The sequence below is a fragment of the Poeciliopsis prolifica genome, unplaced genomic scaffold (genome assembly GCF_027474105.1).
Source record: "Poeciliopsis prolifica strain line A6 unplaced genomic scaffold, Auburn_PproV2 SCAFFOLD029, whole genome shotgun sequence".
Classification (NCBI taxonomy): Eukaryota; Metazoa; Chordata; class Actinopteri; order Cyprinodontiformes; family Poeciliidae; genus Poeciliopsis; species Poeciliopsis prolifica.
Genome location: NW_026562404.1, coordinates 3003269 through 3028401, shown reverse-complemented (window position 1 = coordinate 3028401; position 25133 = coordinate 3003269). Strand labels below are relative to the sequence as shown.

Below are 25133 nucleotides of genomic sequence, written 5' to 3'. Positions count from 1 at the left end.
TCATTAGGCCTCCTTCGCCCCAAACTCTCTCTTTCACCGCCATTTGAAGAGCATCGCCAGGACCTCCAGTCTGCTGTAGTTACGCCCCGAAGACGACAAAAGGTTTCTTCTGAAACTTCTGGGGACCTGCTGTTGCACACAAACAAGCACTGTTTAATGCCAAACAATGGGGCCGTCTTTCTTCCATCACGCTAAGCTTCGGATTTTGATTTGTTATAATGGAGCGGGAATAAATGGGTGGTTCCAGGCATTAAGGACGCATTAAAGTTGAATTAAACTGTTTCTGCATTTTTTTTATGACAACATTTTGCTGTTAAAATGCCCTTTCTGGAAAACTCTGGTTATATTTCAGATCTTGTTACAGAAGATGCTTTCTACCTGCTTTACATTTAAATTTATGTCTTTCTTTCTTTCATTCTTTCTTTCTTTCTTTCTTTCTTTCTTTCTTTCTTTCTTTCTACCTTTCTTTCTTTCTTTCTTTCTTTCTTTCTTTCTTTATTTATTTCTTTCTTTCTTTCTTCTTCAAAAGTAACTGAGGTGAAACCTTTGGAGCTCTTTAGAGAAGCAAGAAATGGATTCAGCAGACAACAGGAAGGCTAAGACGATTACCTAGAGTTTGTTTTGAGCTTTCAGGTTATATTTATCATCTAGTACTACGTCACAAGCTTAGAAGAATAGAGTAGAAGTATGGAAAAAAAATAAATAAATGAACAGGCAGCTATCACAGTTAGCATGCTAATGGTGATAATTGAGGCTAATAAAACTTGTTAAACACATTCTTACAAATGATACTATTTTATTGTGGCATTAAAATAGCAATGTACTGTCACACTCATGTTCATACGTAGAGTAAGGAAGCTGCATGATTAATTGCTAACAGCTCACACAAATAAACTCCTTGAATTACACAGTTGTGGAGTAAGAGTGCCGGATGTAGGAACCTTTCACATTAAGTTTCCAACAGTTTACATCCCTGTAACTCCATAGATATGACAGCATACATTGTTTTTTTAAATCACTACTTATGTTTTGAAGTGAGTTGTGACCTCTAAGGTATGTGTACAAAATGCTGCTGCATATTTTAACAATTTTATGAATTTAAACAACACCAGGACAAAAACATGAAACGTGACGAGGTCAACAGCCTGGATCCAAAAACCTGCTCCAATCTATGAAATATAGTTCACTCCAAAACACCAGATGTGTCCACAATTAGTATTATTAGTAGAAATAAAACTGGACTCATTTCCCTTTTATCATGACTGTAAAAATATAACCAAGACTTCTTAAGAGTATCGATTGCGTTAGACATGTTCATTGAAGCTGAATCTCGATTGAATTTCAGGCATAATAGTGACATGGTCAAATAGCAACGCAGAGAGTTATAAAGTGCTAAATATACATGTAAGCCCACACATCAACACCACCATACAAGAGGTGACCAAACACTCCCATCCAAATATTAAACACTTGTTAATAGCTTTTCCAGCCCGGCAGCAGAACCTCTGTCACGACGGACAAAATGGACTGAAAAGGATTTGCTTTTATGTGAAGCCCTAAACTGGTGTGATTGGATGGAGGGACAAAAAAAAAACTAAAAGAGGGGGGGTTGTTTTATCCAGCACTTTTAAGAAACCCTGATGAATAATTCAGTGTTATCATTCAACTTGATGCTCAATTATTATGTTTTTCTTCTGTCTTCAAATGCGAGGGACCCCGGCAGACGGGGGGTATCATAGAGGGGCAACTTAGGGGAAGTAATGCGCACACAAGGACACAACAAGAAAGGCTACGGCGCAGTCACTCCGCTGTCAGCTTGATAAATATAATGTGTCACCAATTAAAAACTCATTGCCATTCTCTAATTCAGCCAAGGCCTTGTTAACCGCTCCCTGGCAGGGAGGCTGCAGCAGCCGCCTCTACCTCTCCAACCTGCTCCGCCATAATGGAGGGCCCCTGATTTCCCATCCCTTTAGAACGATGGCCGTTTCCTTTGGCATGTAAATAAGACATTCACTCGGCAGCACGTTACCAATAGGAAAAAATGACCATCTATGTCTTTGATTTTCATCTTTTTCATGGGAAAACAAAGAATTCTATAGTTTCAGATTTTATTCAAAAAACCCCTCTTTTTGGTGGATTTCTTTGGGAGCTTTCTCATGGTAATTGTGTTGACTCAACTTGTGCGACGTCGCTATACAACGCATATGAACCCTAGCAGGAGTCCATTACAGGAATACCATTTAGCAAGCTGTTTCTGTGAGAAAGTCAAATGTTTAAGGGGCTTTTTTTTGTGTGCTGGTCAGGGACAAGGGTCCTGGAGGAGCAGCAGGGGTCCCGCAGAGGCTTCAGTGAAAATAAAGGCCCCTCAGGTCTGAGATAGTTTCCCAGCTGAAATCAAAAGTGTCAAAGATGTAGAAAAGCAGGTTTTCTTAAGGAGCATCTGACTTCTTGTCAACCATGACTGCCGTCCTATTTAGCAACTTTCTTGCTTGACACTGGATAAGTGGATGGCGTTGAGCCTTTTACCCCGCACACACAGAAATTTTTTTTTTTTAAATGTACTTTTTAAAAGAAATGGAGCAAAACAAAACAACAACAAAAGAAACGCATACAGAAGATATGTTTGCTTTATTAAAAAGAAAAAAACATCGTCTAGTTTTTGTTGGTCTTTCATCAAAAATGTTACTTATTTATGAAATTCTTTCATGAAACTTTTAGACTTGATGCGGATGGTCATGAGAACTTCACTTTTAACTTTACACTTGCTGCAGTAATAAACATGTTAGTCTAAGTCTGATTTTGATGCACAAGCTAATGGTAGCTAATGGAAAGAAGTAAAAAATTGAGCTTAAAACCAAAATGAGTGACACCTTTAGAGTTTGATTTGCTTTTCTTACAATTATGATATGACACAGCAGAAATGCAAGCTAATGTCGGCACTGAAAACATGTTTGTCTCCTACAGAAAGCTAGTAATGACCACTGCTTTAAAAGGTTTATTTAAAAAAAAAATTAAAAATAAAGTTTGAAAAATAATTTAAATGCAAATACGCAAATGTTGTAAACTGTGACACAACTACTGAGGAGAACCTAAATGAAATGAACCAGCGCGAAATAAAATGTCCACTATTTAGTTTAAGGTCCAAACATTTGCACTGCAGCACAGCTAGTTGCAGAAGGAATTTACAATAGTAACAACACTTTCATACGCCAGTCCTACAAAAGCTAAACTTTTTATTTAAATATATAACTTTTTTGTGCAATTGTGATGAAGTGGAACATAAATTTACAGCAGTGATACTGTGTAAGCTAAAAGAAATTATCCTAATACTTAGTTAACTCTGAAAATAAGAGTTTATGTTTGGAAAAAAAAGAAAACTGCAATGCGTTCCAGTTGTCCACTTAAATGGATAAAGTATTTAGTGGAATACTTACTCTTTAGGCTTGTATTTACTTAATTCATACATAATGAGTTGGTGAGTTTTTAGGTTTATTTCTTTCAACTTCAACATGACGCCTTACTCTCAGCAGCTGGGAAAGAATGCAGATTTTGAAACATTTCTACGAGTTGAAATTCTGGAATTCAGGGGTCACATTTATCAGAGTTCCCTTCCTCTTTGTTCCCGTCTCCTTAGCTATTTGCGCCGATGCTGGAATGCAACATATTCCATTCAACAACAAATAAGCCGGGTCATCTGGAAAACGGAGAGTGTAGGAGCAGAAAACAAAAGGAATGAGGTGCAAACATCTGAAAGAGTCCAGAACTCCATCTTAAACCCGGACAAGCCCTCCTCCTCTTCTTCCTCTTCCTCCTCTTCCTCCTCTCTGCCCGCTCATTATCCCCGTCAACCAGGACCAGGCCCACTTGGCACAGCCCTGCGGACTTAATTGAATTATACATAGCAGCTTGTGTAGGTATTGTGCGGTGGCATGAGAATCTCCCAGCCATCACCATGAGGGCAAGAGAAAAAAGGAGGATCAGTAACACTTGTCGGCAGATCCAAGAGTCTGAGGTTCTCGGGAGCAGAAGGGTTTCTCACAGCCAGAGGACCACCAGCCTCCAGCCTGGACCGAGCCAGATTTATGTTTATCTCTAAAAGGAAGTCAAACAAATGGGAAATATTGAAACTTTTCCATCACACTGAACAAATTATCTGTGTCTTTCATTTTGTTTGGTCACATTTCTGCTATTATTTTAAAAAACAAAATAATTTTTTCAGTCCTGTTTGGCTTGCACAACTGAAGATGAAGGGCATGTAGCAACTGCAGCTTGATGTAAATTGTATATTTTTGACAAACAGAGCTGATGAACATTTCCTGTCAGCAGAAAGCAAAAAGCAACAAACTCGATCTCAAACTAGAAATCAAATCTTTACAATTTGTAACTGCTTAGGGACTGTGTTAGGCTTGCAGCACAGCTAGCAAGTAAAGGTAGTCAGAAAAGAAGGTGTTTAACATTTCCCCGCAAACTGTTTCTTCTCACATTGTGTGAGACTTTAGGAATAAGTTTATACATTTAGACCAGCGGTCACCAACTACGTTAAAGTCCTTCAACGGGTTGTCCAGGTTGCAAAGTTATAACTTGGCACTTCAACTGAATTTCACCGAAAAGGTTACAATGGATAGCTTTTTTTCCTACTAATTAATGATATAATTATTTGATAACTGATTTTGCTATTGACTCAGGTTACTGTGTGACAAAAAAAGAAGAACACAACAGAAATTGAATAGGGAGAAAATACTGTTTCATAGTACAGAGAGTATGTTCACGTTAGTAAGTTTGTTTTCTTAAAATGGTAAGGATCTTGTAATATCTCAGTATAGTAAAGTTTCTAACTGGAAACGAAAAGATGAAGTTTGCACCAAAAATCTGGTTAACTTGAATTTTTTGGTCAAGGATCTGCATCACAATAAGGTAAACATAACATGATATTTTCTCATTTTAGTAACTCAACTTGAATTGCTTTTGTAACTTTTGCTCAATTCTGCAGAAATCCTGAATCTTCTAATTAAATCTGAATTTGTAAAATAACAGCGTCGCTTTGCTCCGATGCTTGGAGGCGACTTTCCACAGCTCTTCAGGAACCCAGTGTGCCGGCTCAGGCCTCTGACTCGGAGTTAACGCTGATCTAGGAGCTGATTTTAAAGTCAAGAGTCACTCACTTTGTGTCTAGAGATTTCGTCTTCTCCCTCCATTTTCACTTTAAAACGGACAGAAACCTCTTCTAATGTGATTGCCCTTTCCCATTTCACAAGGCCGGTTTTAAAAGGATATGCTGCGAGGGAAAGCCGCGCTGCTCCGACTACATAACGTCACCTCTCTAACCCTCGGGGTCAGAGCCAGATTGACACTATAACCCACATCCCTGATCCTCCTTCAGTCTTTTTAGAGGTGCGCCGAGCCGGCAGTAATGCGGCCCGCACTTTATTCATTTTGGGATCAGCCGAGCTGAAAAGATAAGCTCTGAATAATTGGAGTCCATGGACCACAGAGAATCTGATGGGATACTCGGCTCTTTAACTTTTTTCCTCCTCTCGTCTTTCTTCGCGCCCACAGAACGGGGAGGGCAGCCCTTGTTAGATTCAGGCGGACAGATGTGGTAGAAGAGGATAGAGAGAGGGGTGACACTGGCTGCAGGGACCTGTCACTCATGTGCAGTGGGAGGACATGGAGCAATGGATCCTCCACAGTCACCAGCGTACAAGGCAGACTTGTGTGCGGACACCAGACGTCCAGACAGTACGCCATCCTGCCTCCTTTTCTTTGCTTCTGACTCTAACTCTCGCTGAAACAATATTTTCTGAATTGTTGCGGATTCACTGGAAGGCAGAGGAGGGGGGTGAAAAACAGAGGCAGCTGGTGTCAACACAGAAAGTGCAGAATAAGTATTGAAACCTTAATCTTTTTGTAAATCTGCATCAAGCCGTGCTTTGCTTTTCATGTGTCCGCTCAGCAGTTCATCCAACAATACATACTCCCATTTTGTATCCACGAATTCATTTTATTTTGTAAGCAAACGGTTTTGTCCAGTTTTATCCAAACCACTGCATTTCAGCATGACTCTACCACCTCTTTGAAGCTATATTTTATTATTTATTAGTCCCCTCTTCATCAGCAACAAATCCTGTGAATTTGGTTATATTTACTCTTTGTTTGTCAAAGAAGAGAGGAATAGGCACAGTTTATTCATTTTACAATTTAGTTATTTCTTCTTTTTAAAACAACAGCTGCCGATTAAACTGAATGTTACAACCTTGACCTGATTATACGAGTTGTTTTTACCAAGAAATTGATCAGAAATGACGTGAAAATGGCTGCAACACGCGCTCCACGCTCAGGGGCAACGGATTTTCACAGGGCAACAGATTTTCGCACAAGACCTGCAGCCACTGAGTGAGACAAAAATATTTTCTCTGCCCAAATCACATGGGCACATTGCTTCCTGTCCCGGCGACGCGACACCCACTGGCTCCTCGCTTTCCATTAGAACTTGTTTCCTGTGCTCCAGGACATTTTTATGGGGGGTAATAATAATAGTATGATCTCACATAATACACTCACTGTTCACAACACCGAAATGGAAAGCAGGAGAAGGCAAAGAACAGTGCATCTTAAGACGAAAAACTAACTACCGGGATGGAGAACGGAAAACAAGCGAATCGGAATCTGCTGTTAAGAACAGATGCGTTTGTTTGTAATAATTTTATTAAGATTGTATCTCGTTTATTTTATTGTCGTTGTCAGATATGGTTTTCCAGCTCCAAGATGATCAATTTCCAAGTTTAAAACAAAAAATAAATCCCTTGTGTCCTTTTAACCACCTGACTCAAAGTGAGTAATGAAAAGGCGACGCGATGGCGACTGGAGTGGTCAGAGATATAAATCAACGATGGTTTGTAATTCTCTTCATTTAAACAAAGGCCGAGCGAATAAAAACTCATTAAGCTGACATGTGAATTGGCAAACAAACTGTTTAATGTGTGTCTGCTGTGTGCAGTGGGTTTTGTTTCAGTGTGTGTGGGGGCAGCCCAAATTTACATCTGATTGGAGTTTAATGGCCCATAGCTGCTTTTACTGCATGACCACTATGGTAACCAAGCTTTTCTCAAGATTTTCAGCAGAGTAAAATGTCCCTTTTTTTCTTCTTCTTCTCCTTCTTCTTCCTTTCGTCCATTTGAAATGTGTCATGCAAAGCCAAATGGGGCAGGGAGCTTGTATGTATCAATTTGTTTCTGTTGCAGGGCCCAAGCCAGGCCGGCAATGAATATATGGGCCATTGAGTCCCTGCGCACAATGGCCACAGCTGATGTGGTTGCCACAGAGACACGCCCTGACAAAGGGCAGGAATGGTGACATATGGTCCGAACCTGCCCAGTCGCTGGACCCCCAAAAAGGTCGACTGCATTAGACAAAACCCTGCGTCAGCCATTTATTCGTGCTTACTCATTTCATGGTAAGATAAACTTTTTATAAAGTATCCGCAGCCCATGCACGAGAAGTAAACGAATGGAGGAGGGGGGAGGAACCATGTAAAATGGGGGGATTCATTATTAAGTGATTGACAAAAGTTTCTTTACCACCTGCTTCTACATTAATACGGACATTAAAGGCCACTCTTCTTTCACAAGAAAGAGAGATTAACTCAGAGGTGAGTCACAATTTGAAATTACAAAGTGACGGTAAATATTATCAACCTATCCTAAAGTAGTTTTAACTCACAAACAGAATGCATTATTTTTTGCATGACATATTCTCCAGCTACAAGAAAATTCAAAGTGCTTTACATGATTAGGAAGAAAATAAAACGTCACGTTTGATGGCAGGTTGAACGACTGATTGCACTTTTTGATGTCTAATTCAATAAAGGTTGATTAAAAAATAATAACTGTGTCTTTATGTTAAAAAACAAAACATTTTTAAATTGTCCTTGTGAACGTGGCAGAACTCCAACAAAAAATGGAAACAGACTGACAGACTTGGTGCAAAATATACTTGCCGATTGCTCTTTGAATGATAAAAGAAAACAGAGCGAATGAGATTAATCCTTGGCACCAAACAACAAAAAATTAGGAGATTAAATCCTGAGACAGGGCTGGAAAGTTAGGAGAATAAATCATGGGAAATGTGGAGCAGCTGAGGCAAGCAGAGAGACAATCAGGTTAAGCACAGGTGGGATGAATAAATCTGATGTGCAAGGAAACTGTGGAGAAGGAAAATAAACACAGGAAAAAAAAAATAACTTAAACAAGACTCAAAAATCTAGAAACCCAAAAGGAAACTGCTTGACAACAATCTAAGAAAAATGAATGCAAAAATACAAGAAACAAAGGACAGGATGAAGAAACGAGCACAAAGGAATGAAGTACTATGGCAACCTCAAAACAATAAACAGAAAAAAGTCTGGCAAGACCTGACAGAACATAAACAACCCACCAGATAGCAACTCAGGCAAAAACCCAAAAGGCTGCGACACAGAAACATTTTTATTCATTTCTGAATCCTAAATGTTTCTAACATGCAACTGATTAGGCTTCATGTCACATTCAACTCAGATGAGTCATCATCTTGATCTAAATTAGTGATGCATTCAGGTGAAAGCCAAAAAATTATGAATATTTTTGAGCTTTTTGTTATTTGAAACAAAATCTCACAGAATAGATTAAAGAAAATTCTATGAGCAAAACAGAAGCTGTGAGAGGAAGGGATAAAAGATCGACCTGTTTCATTACTCACCGCTAAACCATATGATGATGTCATCACGGGCTTCACATGGTGGGACTTTTTTTTAAAGCAAAGAAACTCTAATTGTGCTAAATCATGCATGTGTTATTTCTTCAAATGATGCATTCGGTAAATTTTTTTCCATTACTGAAGGTGTTTGAATGTAGATCTTTCAGAAATTACGCAAATACCTGTTAAGATTATAAAGACAAAATGTAATAGTTAAAGGTTTATGAAATTAAACTTTTAACTGAAATAAGCTGAAAACGCTCATTACTTAATCCTTTATCTTTCTACTAAATTACAACAACATTTACCAATAATTTTATCCTGTGCCTCGCAAAAGTATTGACATGTTTTGAACTTTATTTTACTAAGATTTGTTTGATAGATGAACCTGAAAACAGTGCTTAATTGTGAAATTTTAAGAAAATAATGCATTGTTTCAAACAATTATATTTAGGAAGTTTGTTGGTGGTTTGTGTTCAGCGTCCCGATTCAATTGTTGCAGAAATCACCAATGCAAATATTTACGGAAGTTTTGAAGTCTCAGCAGTTTTGATCTTAACTTTAATTAAACGCCTGGAGATTTTAATATTCTGATCTTGCCACAGATTCTCAATTGAATTTACGTCTATGAAGCCTTCTAACACATAAATGTGCTGTCATCCAAACCACGACAATATATCTCTGCGTTGGTGTTCGGGATTAATCTGCTAGAAGGAGAATATTTTGTCCCTCTCTTAACAGGTTTGTTGCTCTTTATTTATCTCCAGCTATCATCATCAACTTCCTGTCTGCTTCCTTTCCCTTCTGAATCACAGCGTCACCACAGAATAATGCTGCCAACACCATGTTCTAACATGGACCAACATGTGCAGTGTTACTTCTTCACTAGATGTTTTACATATTTGCTTGAAGCCTTCAGATTTAGTCGTTCATAAAAGGTGGATGAGTTCAAATGGTTTTTCTGGCTCGCTGAAAACACTCATTACTTAGTCAACACAGAACAGCTGGGCCATTAAATAAAATGTAATTATTTGTTTTAAGAAAGTCTCACGGTTTCACTTTTTTCCTTTATTATATATTGTATGAATAATGCTTGAATGTCATTAAAAACTATGCCTAATGCTGTTCATGTCAACATAAACAAAATGACACAGTTATTATTCTTTGATTTCTCTGTTTGGTGAGAAGTTTGAAAAATCTTTAAATCTATCCTCATTTTAGTCTGTATTTTAATTTTTAGTTGACTGCATGAGAGCAAAAGGAGGGTGAAGGTTACATACACTCAGCACTTTTCAAAAAAATTTTTAATGACAATTTTAAAAGCAGGTGTCATGTTAATGATATCTTACAGTTTTTCTCTACCTTATGTTGGTCTGTTGCATAAAATCCCATTTAAATACACAATATTATGTTGCTGGGACTTTCTTTTCTTTCCCTAAGCTATCAGATGGTAGCTTCTCCTGACAAAGGATGTGACAGCACAGTGTATGTGATTCAAAAGGATGAATCAACAGATGTCCAGTCACACACACACACACACCCATACCCACGCAACGCAATCATTGTGTGCATTCACACAGTGATTCTTACAACCACATGTGTACTCTGCAGGGAATAGGTCAGGCCAAAGTGTCAGGAGATGTCAGCTAGGTTGACAGGATGTGAGTGAGACCCGGAAGGAGATCCCACTCAGTTTAGATTCGGAGGTGACAGGTCCTTCTGGATATGACCCGTCCATTCCCCAGTTTCACCCCATCCACCCGCCTGCACAGAAGCCCCCATTGACCGCTGTCAAAGAGGGGGACCTGAAGAAGAACATTACCCTGGGAGGTCAGAGACCCTCAGGTGACCCAGTGAGCCCCCTTTAAGACCAGATTCTCCGACTGAGTCCAGTGTTGAGCTGTCAGATCTGAGGCAGGACGTAGCGCTCAAATGCAGGCAGAACTAATCGGAGACCGATGCTCCGTCCTTATACCGTGGCGCAGTAGTTTTCTGGAGAGAACAGTACACCGGTTTCCAAAACACATTCACTCACACACCCTCGTTGCTATCACATGAGCAGATTCCCACACTTGAATAGAGGTACGGACCCCACCCTTGGACCCCACACTGCACAGCCGCCTGCACAGATTTCTTGAACTCGCACACAGATCTAAAAATACAAACGAGGGAGGAAATCCCCGCATTCTTGCTGCAATGGACCTGCACTACAAAGACGTCCAAACAATGAGTCTCTCTTGACTCGGAATCATCCCAGACAACATAGGAAGGCTGAGGCATCAGAGGGTTGTTTTTCCTGGACAGACTGTTGTGTCTAGGGGTGGAAACCTCTGACCGCCGCTGCTGACTCATGGCAAGGGGCCACATGCGAAAGAATGGCCTGCAGCATGGGACGAACACATGTGGGGAGAGCCGCTGGCATCCGGCATGGCATGTGTCCACAGACTGCCAAAGGATGCAGCGAGAGCAGACTGTATCTGGCGGGAAGCCGAAAGCCGCCAACAACAGATGATCGTTTCAAGCAATAAAAATCTGACTCAAATGTGAGGGGAGCTGCTTCTGCAGCTCGACGCGACTTGAAAACACACAGATTCATGATTCAGACAGGTGGAATAATATATTGTCTACCAAACACATTAATCACAAACATCCACCAAGTGAGAGGCTGACTCATTTCTGTCCTGTGAGTGCTTGAAGCGTAGCTTGGTGCTAACGTAAGTGGCTCAGAGCTTCAGATCAGATCTCTCTGCGCGTCTGGCTGGCATCATTCTCGTTGTCTGCGGTCACAGCAGGGCACACATCACACTCTCAGACAAGAGATTTCTCACTTGGACGAAGGTAGCTTAATGACTCGCAACACTTTTATTTCCTGGCAGCGTGGTGGGTGCCTGGCGTCAAAACCAAAGGAGAGAAGTGATGACACAAGTTGTTATTGTGAAGTTAGCCTTGTTTAGAGCTTGTGTTTTTGCAAAGGTTACAGAGGCTCTCTGTTTAGCAAATGGATTTTGCGAAACAACATCCTCTGATTATGTATTATAAAGCTACATAATCAGCATTTAATTGCTTAATCTAAAATGTTCACCCACTGTTTATAAGTAGAAAACATACACTGTTTGATTAAAGATGAGAAAACTAGTTAGTTAAATATAAACTTGTTGTAGTGTCAGGACAAACTATTTAGCATTTGGTTGATTATATCAAGAAAATCACAAACACCTGTTTTCATAAAATGTAGATTGCTGTAGCCATTTTGGATTTCACACCCAGACACCCTGGAGATGTTTGTTTGCATTAAAAGTTAAATGAAGAGAATAAGTAGATGTGGGTAGAATTCCCAAAAGTTATTGTCAAGTAAGAGTGAAACTGCTTCAATATATCTTTCCTTAAGTAAAAGTAAGAAGCATTCATCAAAGAAAGAATTACTTAGACAAAAAGTGACATACGTATTGATTATAACACCTAGCAAAGTCTGACGATTCTAATCGTAAAATAACAAATTAAGGCGTAAGAAACACGTTTCAATCGTTTTTTTTTTCTCTCCAGTATAAAACCTATTAGACTAATGCTTACAGTAGATAATGTACGTGTATGTAAGTACCTCTAACAACAATACATAGTGTTGGCTGTGACAGCCAGTGCAGATGATCATCACTCACTGGATCGTTCATGTAAGTTCGTGTAATGAAGTGGTTTTACATGCAAAGGTGGTTTACCAAAGAAATCTGCAAATAAATCTGCAAAAGAAAAAGTTCAGAAATGCAAAATAAAGTCTTGAAACACTGAAAGTTTGGTTGAGAAACCTGAGATATTCTCAAACACTTCAATGGTGTTTTTATCCAAGGGCTAATTAATTTCTTTCCTTTGAGTACAGAGTACAGCTTTACCTTTTCCTTGACTGACAGCTAAACAAAAGGAACAGGACAGAGTGATTTGTCAATGGGTAAAAATCAACACAAAGAGCTATTGATTGGCAGGGAAGAAAGAGACGGGTGGGGGGGGGGGACAATGAGCGTTGGTGTGAGATCTCCCCTGAATGATCAATACCGGAGTTCTGGGTGAGGGAACCGTCCCACTTGTGTTTATACAGTCAGATACACAGCAAAGATCATCCATTGTAGAGCCAGACCGGTGCTGTCACTCAGCGCAGAGCGGCGCTGCAGGGGGCGGCCAGGCATCTCTATCTCACACAAAGATGTCTGCTCTACTGCTCAGAGTCGGAGCAGTCTGCAACGCTGCAGTGGGAATGAGCACAAGAAGCTCACTGCTGGGGTCTTAATCAAGAAAGACGACAATTAGTTCTAATTTATTCCTGTGAATTGCATGCACAAGTTGTTCAGAGGTTTAGAAGATTTATTTTAGATGGTCAAATGATGCAAAAATGCTTTTTCCTAGCTGCTGAATAAGAATAATTTTTTATTCTATATATTTCTCATGTGTATATTTTTTTAAACTACCTGCCCACAGTTCTAATAAAGTCACTTCTCAGCCTATTTTACACCACATGGGAAGAAAAGCTTACAATTTTAGATGTTTGTGCATCTTTTCCTGCACATAAAGGTCTTTGGGGCTCCATGATGTCATAGCATACTTTTCGCTATTGCTTTGTTCACTGAGTGTGTCCTCAAAACCGCAGTGGCAACTTTTACTGTTTTCTGAATGCAGATCGTTTGATTTTTCACTTCAAGCAATGTCCCAAAAATGCTAATTAGTGTGAGAAAATAGTTAAAAAAAAAAAGAAAAAAGTGTCAGATTCAAAAATTAGCTATAGTTAGTTTAATTGTATGTATATTTTTTCCTCGTACTAATAAACTGTATTAAAAGGGATAAATGGGACAGGATAAGAGAGACGCTGCACTTTACACCCACTTGTTATGTTGGCATGTTCAGTTTCATTTAACATAAGTAGCAGCTCAGCAAATCATGTGGCAGCAACTCCTTGTTGGTGTCAAAAGTATCAGGATCATAAAAAGACAACAATGGTTCATATAATGCTATTGTGTTAATGCGGACCAAAATCAGTCAGGAACGTTTCCAACGCTTTGCTGAATCACAAAAGTCAGGAAGTTCTGAGATCAAAAAGAAGGGGGTCCAACCTTTTACTGCAACCCCAAAATGTTCCAGATGTGCACCCCTGAACCCAGAAATGTGTATCTAGATATTATCAGTTTCTTGTACACCTTAACATCACAGCACACACAAAGACACACGCACACTCACGGACTGAACAGAGGCATAATGGGCAGGGTTTGATCTGTGCTTTCGCCTCATGCTAATCTTATCATGGCCACATTTTTCAACTCTGATCCATCCTGGAGTGATCAGCGCCAATCATCACGGGGGTTACAAGGCGGCTGGGGAGCCAGTGTTAACCTTCTGAAGCCTTTTGTTAAGTGCCTCTCAAAAGCTGCTTGTTATATCAGCAGAGATAAGAGTCTGTCAGCGAAGGAGACGGACGAGCGCAGGAGAAGAGGAAAGTGTTGGAAAAGAGCGTGATTTCAGGAAAATGATGTCTTATAGGCACATGATTTGTAGAACAACTTCTGCTTTTGCAAACTTTAATTTGCAGTTTAAGTCTTGCTGCTTTGTGTTGTATCATCTTCATAAGTACAGATGAGTTTTCTGCGTGGAGATCGCTTTTGTCTAACGGGTTTAAATGTGAAATAAATAAAAATGTTGACTGGTTTTCATACTCGACCTCTTTTGCATCATTTTTGAATATTTCTTTAGAGGGTTGTGGCATCACGGAGTAATTTGTATTAATTTGTGTGTGCGAGCAAGGGTGTGTTTGTATGTGTGTGTGCTCAGCTGCATTCTCAGCTCCCTGTGTCCATTCGAGTGCATTTATTTGCAGTGAGGCTACCCACTTATTGTCACTAGTCCTGGTACCCCTACCCCACTTACCCCCCTCACCCTCCCTCCTCACAGCCAGGCAATAAATCCACAAGTGGAGCACACACTGTTCAACAGTTACCATCAGAAAAACAAGAGTGAAGAGGATGAGTGTTTGCCTTCCCATGGAATGAAAAGGGAATGGGGGGGAGGAAGAGGAAAAGAAGACGAGGGCTTATCGCGTAGCACTCGTTCCGCTGTGACATTCACCGCAAAAGCACAGCTACGCACATACACTCGTTTACAGTGTCTGCTCGCTGCTTTGCATCACAATCTGCTTTCGGGAAGCCTTTTTCATACAGGAGTGAACAGATAAAAGGAAGGAAGGGTTAATATTGTAAAAAGCTGAAAGATGGTCACATCTGCAGCAGGGATTTGTCCCGGTCTCCACAGACACAAAGAACGGCCCAGATGAGAATGGGACCAGACACCAGGACATCCTGTTTGCCAGTTTAGGGGACAATGCCTCCCCCTGCCCCCCCACTTGCTACGTCTCTGCAGTGCTAAAGTGATAATGTTCTTACAACAGTACAGCTGTCAGCACCTAACTGGAGCAGGACCCAGATAGGACTGCAGGCCTCGGCACAGTGGGACGTCAGACCAGGAAAGAACGTCTTTCAACACGTTCCAGAGCAGAACATCCTTTGGTCACACAGGCTCGTGTTTCGTTTGCTAGATTTACACCAGGGCATGAGACTTACCTTGATCTCATTGATCTTCACTAAATGTCTGCTGACAGAAAAATGTACAGAATGCTGACTTTGCTTTACTTTAATGTGAAGAACCTGTGTAAATTCATAAAACAGTAAAATTTCTGTTTAAAGTGACGCAAATAAACTTAGTGAGATAGTTCACCACATTTGCATTAGCAGATATGCAAAAATAAATAGAAATTCAAGAAGAATGCACATTTTTTGCCTTTAGTGTATTACTCTTTCGTGTGTTTTCTCAAGAATTCCTTGTTAATTTCTGCAAACACATTTAGCTTTCTTGACTTTGTCTGACCTCTGTTTTCATAATGGCCACTGAAAAGGCATGTCCAGACAAATTGCTGAAACTAAAATGTTCACCCACTTAGCAGAAAGTACCTCACATTGTATCTATGTAGTAACAAAGGTAATGCGCCACCTGATCTCTAGAAATCTCCACAAATGTCCTTCGACATTTTGTAGTTCTGCAGTTTTGAAGAAGACTTCTTAAATGTTATTTCACCAAATCACAATAAAAAGAGGCAAGATGGATTTTTAAGGCAATATCTCAAACATACTCCTGCTCAAAGACAAATTTGTCAAGATATCAAAAAGAGAACTGTGGTTCTCAATAAGTCTGGTTGCAAACAAAATTCTGACTGTGAAGTACGGCGATGGCCATAGCATGTGCTGCAAGAGGGACCGGTGCGCTAAATAAAACCGGTGGCGTCTGCTGATGCTGATTCCCCATAAAGGAGAATAACTTTATGTGGAAATATTAAAAGGAATCAAAACCTTCTAGAAAGTTTAAGCTGAAATGTGAATGGGTCTTCTTAATACCTAACCACCACATTAGTTAAAAAATGATTTTAGGACAACCTAGTTAATGATCGCCATCACAAAGCTCAGCTTTAGACGTCATAGAAACCTATGAATGAAGCAGCTTTCTCTGTTACACCAGTTCTGTCAGGAGAAGCTTGAAAAAGTCTCTAAGAATATTTTTTTTAGAAGCTTACGACTTAGCTAACATAAATAATTTTGTTGGTCCTGCGTGGGGAGAAAACGGGAACAAATTATTCAGATTTAAAGTCAGAAGATGAGAAAGGAGCTTGCATGACTTCTTTTTAATCCATGTACCATATTTTCCGGTCTGTAAATCGCACTTCTTTTCATAGTTTGGCTGGTCATGAGACCAACGCAACTTAGTTTTTTTTTGTTTTTTTTTCACTCTTCATGACGCATTTTCTGAATGATGAAATTCATACTCAGGAACAATTTACAGTCTGTAAAATAGCACAATTCTCTAGACACAGATACTGCGTATCTGCCTATCTGTGTCTGGATTACATAACCAGCTGGTGATACATCTAATCAATTTTATCCGATCAATTTCGACGAGTCTGTTCCCTTCTCCAGGAAAAACGTCTTGGTCCGACTTAGAGGCAAGAAAGAAAAAAATGCTGGTAACATCTCTGTCAGCTGACTATGAAGCTGACAGAGATGTGAAAATGAAAGAAAAGGCATGAGACCACAGTGGCTGACTTCACTTCACCATGTAGACAAAACTGTGCTTCAGACACTAATTGAAGTAATGGTATTAGTAATCCAGCTGTCAGACATTAAAAAAATAAAACAATGAGGTTAGACTCTCGTTTCTTTTTTTAAGCAAACTCCACAAATCTCGAGTCTTTAGATAACGGCTGTAATTTGTATTCATATGGAATTTTGTTTCCTAATGATCACAAAATTGGTAAAAAAAAAAAAAAAAAAAAAAACGGACAAAAAAAAAAAAAAACATTTGTGGTGAAATGTTGTATTGCATTTGAGTCATTCAGTTCCTCAGTGAAATAGGCCAGAGACTGTTTCTCACAGTCATATAACCACACAATGAAGCCCCTCCACACAGACACACACACAAAAGAGGAAGAGAACTCGCCCACAAACAACAGACAGAGACGGTGGCATCATGGGTAAGATCACGGTAAATGATCTTGTGAAGTGTCAAACTGGGGACAAGTCGAGGCATGTTGTTCGACACGAGATGAGTCACACGCACCCACATGCACCCACATGCACCCACACGCACCATGTCATCTTGGCGGGGTGGGTTTCATGCACTAGGTGGAGATATTGAGTTGTCTCGTTCGCGATTCACATCTGTTTATGTTTAGATGTTGGTTTAGTGTTTTAGAACTAGACTTAAGCAGAATGTGTCTTCTGTTTGTGACATAAAACAAAAGAAGCAAACATGAGAATTTTGCAACATCTAAAACTAAAACATGTCAAACTGTCACCTGTCATGTTTTCAATATTGGAATTATGATAAATTGCTATTTTTACATTAGCAACACTTGGCTACACCAAGATGTTTCCATTTTTTTTATCTCCTACATAAAAAATTTAATTAAGATATAATTTGGGACAATTCGGAGTGGCTAAGCTACTAAAATGTCTTAACAGCTGGCAAAGCTGAAGTAGTTGACCCATCCTTGTAGAAAACCAAAAATCAAAAGCACCCAGAGGCTCCTGTGAGGCCACCTAGGAGCCTGCTGGTTGACCTCTAGCCCTGTCAAGAGGACCCTTCACTTTCCCTCTTGGAATCTGCATGAGCGGCAAGGCTGTAAACCGCAGGCCTGATGCCATGAAACCGAAGAAGCTGCTGAAAAGCCAAACCTGGCTTCAGACATACGTCCTGCAGACAAGCGGCGGGGATCAACAGAGGCCACGCGGCACTCGAACCCTGTGATATTTGACCTGGCCTGACACATCTGCGTGCGCCGGTCCATCCTGCCTGGCCTGCTGCACACCTCCGACCCACGCCCAGGGGGCCGGGGTAAGTGGTCCCTTGCTATAAATATAAAAAGTGCTGTGAAAGCCTGGATGGAGCCAAGAAAGACCAGACAGGGTGAGAAGGATGGCATAAAAACATAAACACCTGTTAATAAGGTGTCACATGGGAGGTCACGGAAAAGGAAAGTTCACTCTGGACCGCCTGAAACATCCTAAAAGCACACGTCCGAAGATCTTATTTGAGTTTCAGCACTTTTTTTTTTTTATCGCGTCCCTGCCTTTCTATATCTGTCCATCTGTCTCCTCGTCCTTATCCGCCCCTCCCTGACGCCCTCTCTGTTTCTCAAAGAAACAGGTGTGAGCAATGCCTTCACAAGCGCACACACGCACGCATACACACGCACATATGTAAGCCATTCCCTCTCCAGAACCTGTGGCCAAAGCATGCAGAACATTTCCTTCTGTCTTAGTGGCAGCAGCGTCCTCACATCAACGAGCAAAAATAGCGTGTGAAACTCCGAGGAGTGCAGCTCTCAACAATCCATCACCAGAGTGAACAATGTGGCCAGTATTCCTAGTTTCTGTACTTAATCCAGGAGGAGGAACTTTAACCAAGAAAATCACCTGGCTGCGATTCTGATTCAGTGAAAAGATTTCGGCCTTCGTTTTTTTTTTTTTTCTTTTTTTTTTCGTTATTGAAAAATGTTTGCTAACAGGTTTAAATGTTAAATGTGACCTCCCCCCTGATGGCTTGTTTGGACGAGGATGTCATTTCCTCACTGATGCATCATTTATTACGTTAGTAGCAAACTGAATATCTTATCAGATTGCAGCTTTTGTTAACTATATGCCATGCCCTATGAAAATCTTCTCATCTTTTGAACTTTGTCACATTTTGATATGTAAGGACCACAAAAGTCTGGCGTTTGATTGAGATTTTCTATGATGGATCAACATAAATGAATGAATAACTCTGTAGTCGAAGGAAAAGACTGCATGGCTTCCTAAATGCTCCACCAAATAAAACTCTGCATATCTTTCCATGTATATCCCTGTCAGAGAGCGAAATGTGCTCCCTTCCTCACCACTTGGTCTCAATTGGATTTAAGTCTGGACTTTGACTGGGCCATTCTAGCACATGACTATCCTTTGATCTAAACCATTCTGTTGTATAGCAAGGAAGATGTTTAGGGTTATTGTCCTGCCAGAAGATGAATCTCTGCCCTGGGGTCAAGCTTTTAGCAGCTTTTAACAGTCTTTGTCTTATGTTCTCTGGCAAAACTCTGAATGCCAAACAGAACAGCTGCATTTATACAGAGATTAAATTACACAGTTTCACACTCTTAATAATTAGAGGACTTCTGAAGGCAAATTGGTTGCACTAGATTTCATTTAGGCCTATGAGCGCAAAGAATGGTCTGAATATAAAATGCCACATTTCAGGATTTTGCAGGGCATAAGAACTGTTTCCAAATGGACCCAATATTGTAAATTAAACTTGCGGCATCAGATTATAGCTAAATTACCACAACAATTCATTAAGCTGTTTGTGGTACTTGTACAAAATAAACAACTCGTATAAATATCACATTTAAACTTCATACCATGAACTTTTTTTCAAACAAGTTTTGTAACCCTCTCTTTTCAATGAACAATACATTCTTGTTGATGGTCTGTTAAATTTCAGCATTGGGAGTCCCCAGCGCAGCAGAGCTTCCTCCTGCTCTTTCGTTTCACTATTTGGTCATCGGAATAAAACCCACTGATGTCTGTGGATCTGATGTTACAAGACCGTGTGAGATTCAAAGACATGGATCCTCCCCCCCTCACCCCTCACAAAAAAAGGACCAGCAGTTCCGGTCTTCCCTGACAACCATGACTTGCATCTGTGTATGTACATACAACTCACCTTAACTGTCTGAAACTCCAGGCGAAAAAGTATCAAGTGTTACCTAAACAACAACAACGCCTGGCGACAATGGCAACAGTGGATTTGGAGGGAAAAGTGACGTTAAAAGTTTGGCGGTGGCGTTGCGCGCGCGCGTGCGCGCGCGCGCTCCCGCCTTTCACTCGCTAATGAGAATGATAATTTGTGGCTCCTCTGATGACCCCGACCTCCCACGTCCTCCCCCCCTTCAATGGTGACTTCTCCCAAGGGACGCGGCTGCGCACATCCCCAAGGGACGTCCAGCTCTCCGCAGGAATGGGGACGGATTCCCGCGTTTCGTTTTGCTGTAACGCCTGGAAAACCCGCATCTTCTGGCGGTTGAGTAGAACTTCCCAGGTTCTGGGTTCAAATCGGCTTTGCTGCACAGAGCGCATTGAAGCGTCTTCTATATGGGTTTCGGTTGCGCTATGCAATCACTGCAAAAAAAAAAGGAAAAAAAAAACACCCATAGCCTATTTCAATTTATTTTTCACGACTTATTATGAAATAATATAACTTCCCCACAACCACCGTGGAACCAGGCGCACTCGGCGTCCACGCGCGCTATGTGTTCTCCTCCTCACCTCCGCAGAGCAGCAACACGACCCAGCCAGTCGGCGGGGAATTACTGAGTGGCACCGCGCCAGGCCGCAGGCAGACTAGTTCGCTCGGTTCTCACGACCTCAGCTCCATAAAGGCATATCTGAACTGTTAACTCAGACGCGAAAGAGGAGGAACAACCGCAGAACCCACACACGCTGCCAACTGGTGTTTCAGTATGCCTCCGCGAGGGAGGAAGCTGCTGAAGCGTCACTCGCTGCGGAGTTTCGGCATGCCAGTTTACTGGCGGAGTCATCTGCAGGGCACCGGCGCGCCGGAGGCAAGTACACGAATGAACTGGAGTCCAGCTGCAAAGACACGCGTGGTAAAAACCGGGAGCTGTGAGAATTTGCCACCACAATCATTTCAGCATGTGAAACATTCAAATATGTAAAGATTCCTGGAGATACATTTGCGCTTTCGTCTGTAACTTCCACCTCAGTCTAAAATCGTTTGCACCCTTTAGATGGGGGGTTGTTCTAGGGCTGTCTTGTTTGTTTGCTTGTTTGCTGATTTTTAGCTCAATACGCCTCCCCATAGCATGACTCTGCCATCACCGTGTTTCACAATGGAGACTTTGTATTCCAACACAAAATTTTGCCTGAAATGCCACGAGAGTTCACTTCGGCCTCATGTGATGAAGACTCAAGAGATGCACAGTAACAGACTAATACTAATGCCAACAGTAATAATAATAATAAATAATTGGACAATATTGTCCATAAAAGGACAAATGTGAGAAATTCATGTACACATCATCCCAAAGTATAATGCTGTCGCCATTGTGGTGACATAATAATAAGAATAATTCAATCATATCCTGCTTATAAGCCAATCTATAAGATGTAAAGAAGACAAACATAAGAAATCCCAATATCAGAATATTTTGAATACAATTGTCTTTCAAGGTAAAAGCCTAAATTTGTATTTATTTATTTACTTTTTTAAGTGTGAGAGTCACAGAGAGAACTGTGGCTCCAGGAATAGACTCTCTTTTTTCAGGTCTGCGTTGGCCATGCGCGTCCAAGGCCGTGCGCCGGTGCAGTATTAAATGTTGAGGGGTTTTGACCGGCGGTCACCACGCCGTAACTTGATCCGAAGTCAAGGGGGACGCCGACCGCGGGCGGCCGACACACGGCCAGCGCAACGCCGCCTGAAACAGGAACACTGCGCCTCAGGTCCGGGGCCTTGCGAACGGGGGAGATATTGGTTTACGTGGGAATAAACACAGAGCATGGAAGAGACGCGGGGGCCTTTTCAGTGCGCATGCACGTGGGACTGAGGGACGTTCTCCCGTTTATCGAGGCAGACGCACAGGGAGCGGAATTGAACAATCGGTGCACAAAAGACAGCGAGGATCCTTCCATATTCTTTCACTGAGGCAATCTGTTAGTGACATTAACCCCTGAGCGCATTTCCCAGGCTCATGAATGGGCTTTAAGACTTCTTAAACCTCCCGCTGCATGCAGGATGAGACCCCCTTTCAAACTTTTAATTACCTTTATAGCAATAGAAAGAAAGAAAAAACGCGCCCTCCATTGTCCGCAGGGACGAGTCTCTAAAAGGCCAGATGTAAGGAGCTCCCGCCAAACTAGTTGACAAGGTGCCGCTTGAGACTTTGGACCTTACATCAGAAATATGATCCCTTTGACTTTTACGCACAAAATGTAATTTTTACGCACGACATAAAAAAAAGGCATGACAAAAGCAAACTGAAGCCCTTCTTTTTTTTTTAAAGTCTCATTTATTTAAACCCTGGGTTACCACCCAACTTCAGTTTTTTTTTCTTTTAAACACAAAACATAATATAAAACAGCTTTGGTATAACAATCAATAACAGCTCTGTACAAAACTAAATCTTTTCATAAAAAGTACTTCATAACAAAGGCTTCCTATAAATCTTCTGTCTGAACCTTTATCACCGACATCCAAATATTGGAGTTAACAATAAATTAGAATAAAAGAAGAAAAAAAACCAAGACATGCGATGTTTTTTTTTTTTACTATTTTTTTTTGTTTGTTTTTTCTTTTTCTTAGCAACATTTGTTCCATAAAACGAAACATTCAGGACTAGTGGGGGGGGGGGGGGGGGGGAGGCATGAGTGGTTAAAGTCGCCATCCTGGAGAGGAAAAAGTCGCAGGCTGAACCCCGCAACAGCTGCGTAAAAGTTTCAGGTAGAACTTTCATCTGGGAAAGTTTGCGAGTGTCTGGATCTCCCCCCACCACCCCCCCCCCTTTTTTTTTTTTTTTGTTTGAGCTACCAAGGCCGCCACACCGCTTCACTGCTCTCCGCTCCGGCGTTCACCCCCACAGGACTGACCACCTGGGGCACCCCGGAGAAGGACGTCATCCCGTGCACTGGAGACGCCGCCGTCGGCGCGGAGCTGCCGTGCACCGGACTGGCGTTCACCGCGATAGGCACCCCGGCGTTGGAGAAGAGGGGGATTACAGGGGAGGTGGTGGCGGTGGAGGCGAAGGGCGGGTTGGGGATCAGAAAGGCGAACTGTCCGTCTGTCGCGGGAACCAGCTGGAACCCGCCGAACACCTTGGGAGAGACGGCCTCTGCGGGACTGAGCTTGGAGCTGATGGGCAGGGTGGATGGGAGCTGCACGTGGAGGGGCTGGGCCAGGTGTGCCGGCTGGGACGGAGCCTGCTGCGGGTACGTCACGGACATTATCTGACCCATGCAGCTGGACAGATGGCCGAGGAGCCGCGACCTCACATCGGCGTTCACTCCCTCTGAAGTGGACAGGAAGCGGGTCACCTCGTTCATGCACTCGTTGAATCCGGCTCTGTATTTGCTCATCACTGTCGCATCTGCTGAGAGCGCTGCTGGCAAAGACCAAGAAGAAGAAGAAGTTTTAGTGGCGTGTTTGCGGCTCCCGCTGCTTGAAGTGGGGTTTAATCGAGCATCCCGACACACGTGCAAGAACAAGTAAACTCACCGCTCATCTGCATGCGCTGCAGGTTCCTCAAGTGCTTCACCGTCATCTCCAGGATATCTGCCTTTTCCAGTTTGGAGTGCCTGGAGCTCTGCATGAGGGAACAGGGAGGGTTTAGACCACATCTAAGCACATATTCCTCACTTTAGAGAAACACTTCCATTGAACTTACATCTTTCTTAAGTGCGTCCAGGATGAGGGTCTTCAGCTGCGAAAGGCTTTCGTTTATTCTCGCCCTTCGTCGTTTTTCCATAATGGGCTTCGACGACTGTAAAGAAACCGAGACGTTCTCTCGTAAACATTCCCGCACAGTTTCTGTGAACGCGAACTATTACACAGGAATGACAGCCGGACAAGTTAAAGCCGCGTTCCAAGTCTTACCTTTCTGTGCTCGCTGGCATTTTTTGGCTTGTCCGGTGTGTGTGATCCGTTGGCAGGAGCTCCGGCGATGGGAGACGCCGTCTGCTTTTCCATAGTGTCTGCTGGCATTATGGATCACAGCAGGTTCGAAGTGACATTAACAGAAATAAGCAACTTGAAGAAGTAAAATCCTCTTGGAAATCGCAGCGAGAGATTAAAAACAGCAGCAACAAAAACAAAACAAAAAAAATCACGAAGCGCCACTGCGGAACATCAAAGCTCCGCCTGAACTGTTCCGCTCGTTATCGCCGAGCTGTCATCCAGAACCGGAGCGCGTTGGAACCGTGCGTGGCGCCGGGCGCATCGACTTCTCTACGCCTTATGCCGCCGACACGCGCTGCTGCGGTACTTATAGGCGGCTCGCGTGCTCCCAGTTCGTGTGAAACCTTCTCTGCATTCTTTCCCACACTCGCCTCAGCCAATAGCAGAGAGGACTCACCCTTTGGGCGCGGGGCAGACCGCTGATTGGACAACACCCCCGCGGGCCGTCAGTCACGCGCTGCTCAATCAGCCCTGCGGGGACAAACAACAAAGCGAGAGCCGAGCCGGGCGGTGAAGTGATAAGGAGGGGGGAATTCGCTGGATGTTTGCCTCCAACTTTGCTTCTTACGCGTCAAAAATCTTAAAGCTGCCTGAGATATGTGTGTGTGTGACTGTGTTTGTCTGGAGAGAATGCGGTTTGACTTTTACCAGTTTAAGTTTAGTGAAACAAGTAAACAAAGTAAGAGCGAAACAACATATTTTGTACGAGTGGATATTAATGTTCGACTTTTCCCGTAAGAAATAACGCGCTCCACTGACTTCTTACACGTTGCAAAGTATATTATTTTTTTTATTGTTTATTTAAAAACTCTATCACTAATAAATCCCTTTTAAGCCTGACAACAAATGCGCTGTCCATCTATTTTAGGAATCCTTATGCGCCTCCAAGGAGACGTCTGTAATGGCACGCGAGGCGGTCCGCAGCAGCACGCTCCAAGCCAATGGCGTGCAGCCACTTTACACAAATGAGGCAGCGCGCTCTGCGATTGGCTGCGCCGCCGCCTCTGTGTCAATCATCCCGGAGCGGGAGCAGCTCGCAGAGGTAGAGGAGGTGGCGGGCGAGAGGGCCACATCTGTCCGCGTGCCATTCGCGCACAGTC

At 42.1% G+C, this 25133-nt stretch overlaps 1 protein-coding gene across 2 annotated transcripts; it reads right to left on the bottom strand.

Moving 5' to 3' along the window:
• Positions 1-22217: 22217 nt before the first annotated feature.
• On the bottom strand, positions 22218-24323 carry her9 (hairy-related 9). Of its 2 annotated transcripts, none has more exons than XM_055049347.1 (4): positions 23953-24323; positions 23744-23839; positions 23575-23662; positions 22218-23461 (listed from the first exon to the last, which is right to left on the bottom strand). In XM_055049347.1, the coding sequence occupies exons 1-4, from the start codon at positions 24058-24060 to the stop codon at positions 22887-22889; spliced, it is 867 nt and encodes a 288-aa protein (XP_054905322.1). In that variant the 5' UTR covers positions 24061-24323; the 3' UTR covers positions 22218-22886. The 2 variants fall into 2 exon arrangements, with proteins under 2 accessions (XP_054905322.1, XP_054905323.1); XM_055049348.1 differs by having other exon boundaries at positions 22222-23458.
• Between the last annotated feature and the right edge of the window lie 810 nt (positions 24324-25133).

What these genes read in the sequence shown, in the direction of transcription:
- her9 (XM_055049347.1), bottom strand. Translation starts at nt 24,060, where the DNA reads ATGCCAGCAGACACTATGGAAAAGCAGACGGCGTCTCCCATCGCCGGA. An exon ending in TGGACGCACTTAAGAAAGAT is followed by an intron (nt 23,663 to 23,743) that starts GTAAGTTCAATG and finishes TCCCTCATGCAG; the next exon opens with AGCTCCAGGCACTCCAAACT. An exon ending in GCAGCGCATGCAGATGAGCG is followed by an intron (nt 23,462 to 23,574) that starts GTGAGTTTACTT and finishes GGTCTTTGCCAG; the next exon opens with CAGCGCTCTCAGCAGATGCG.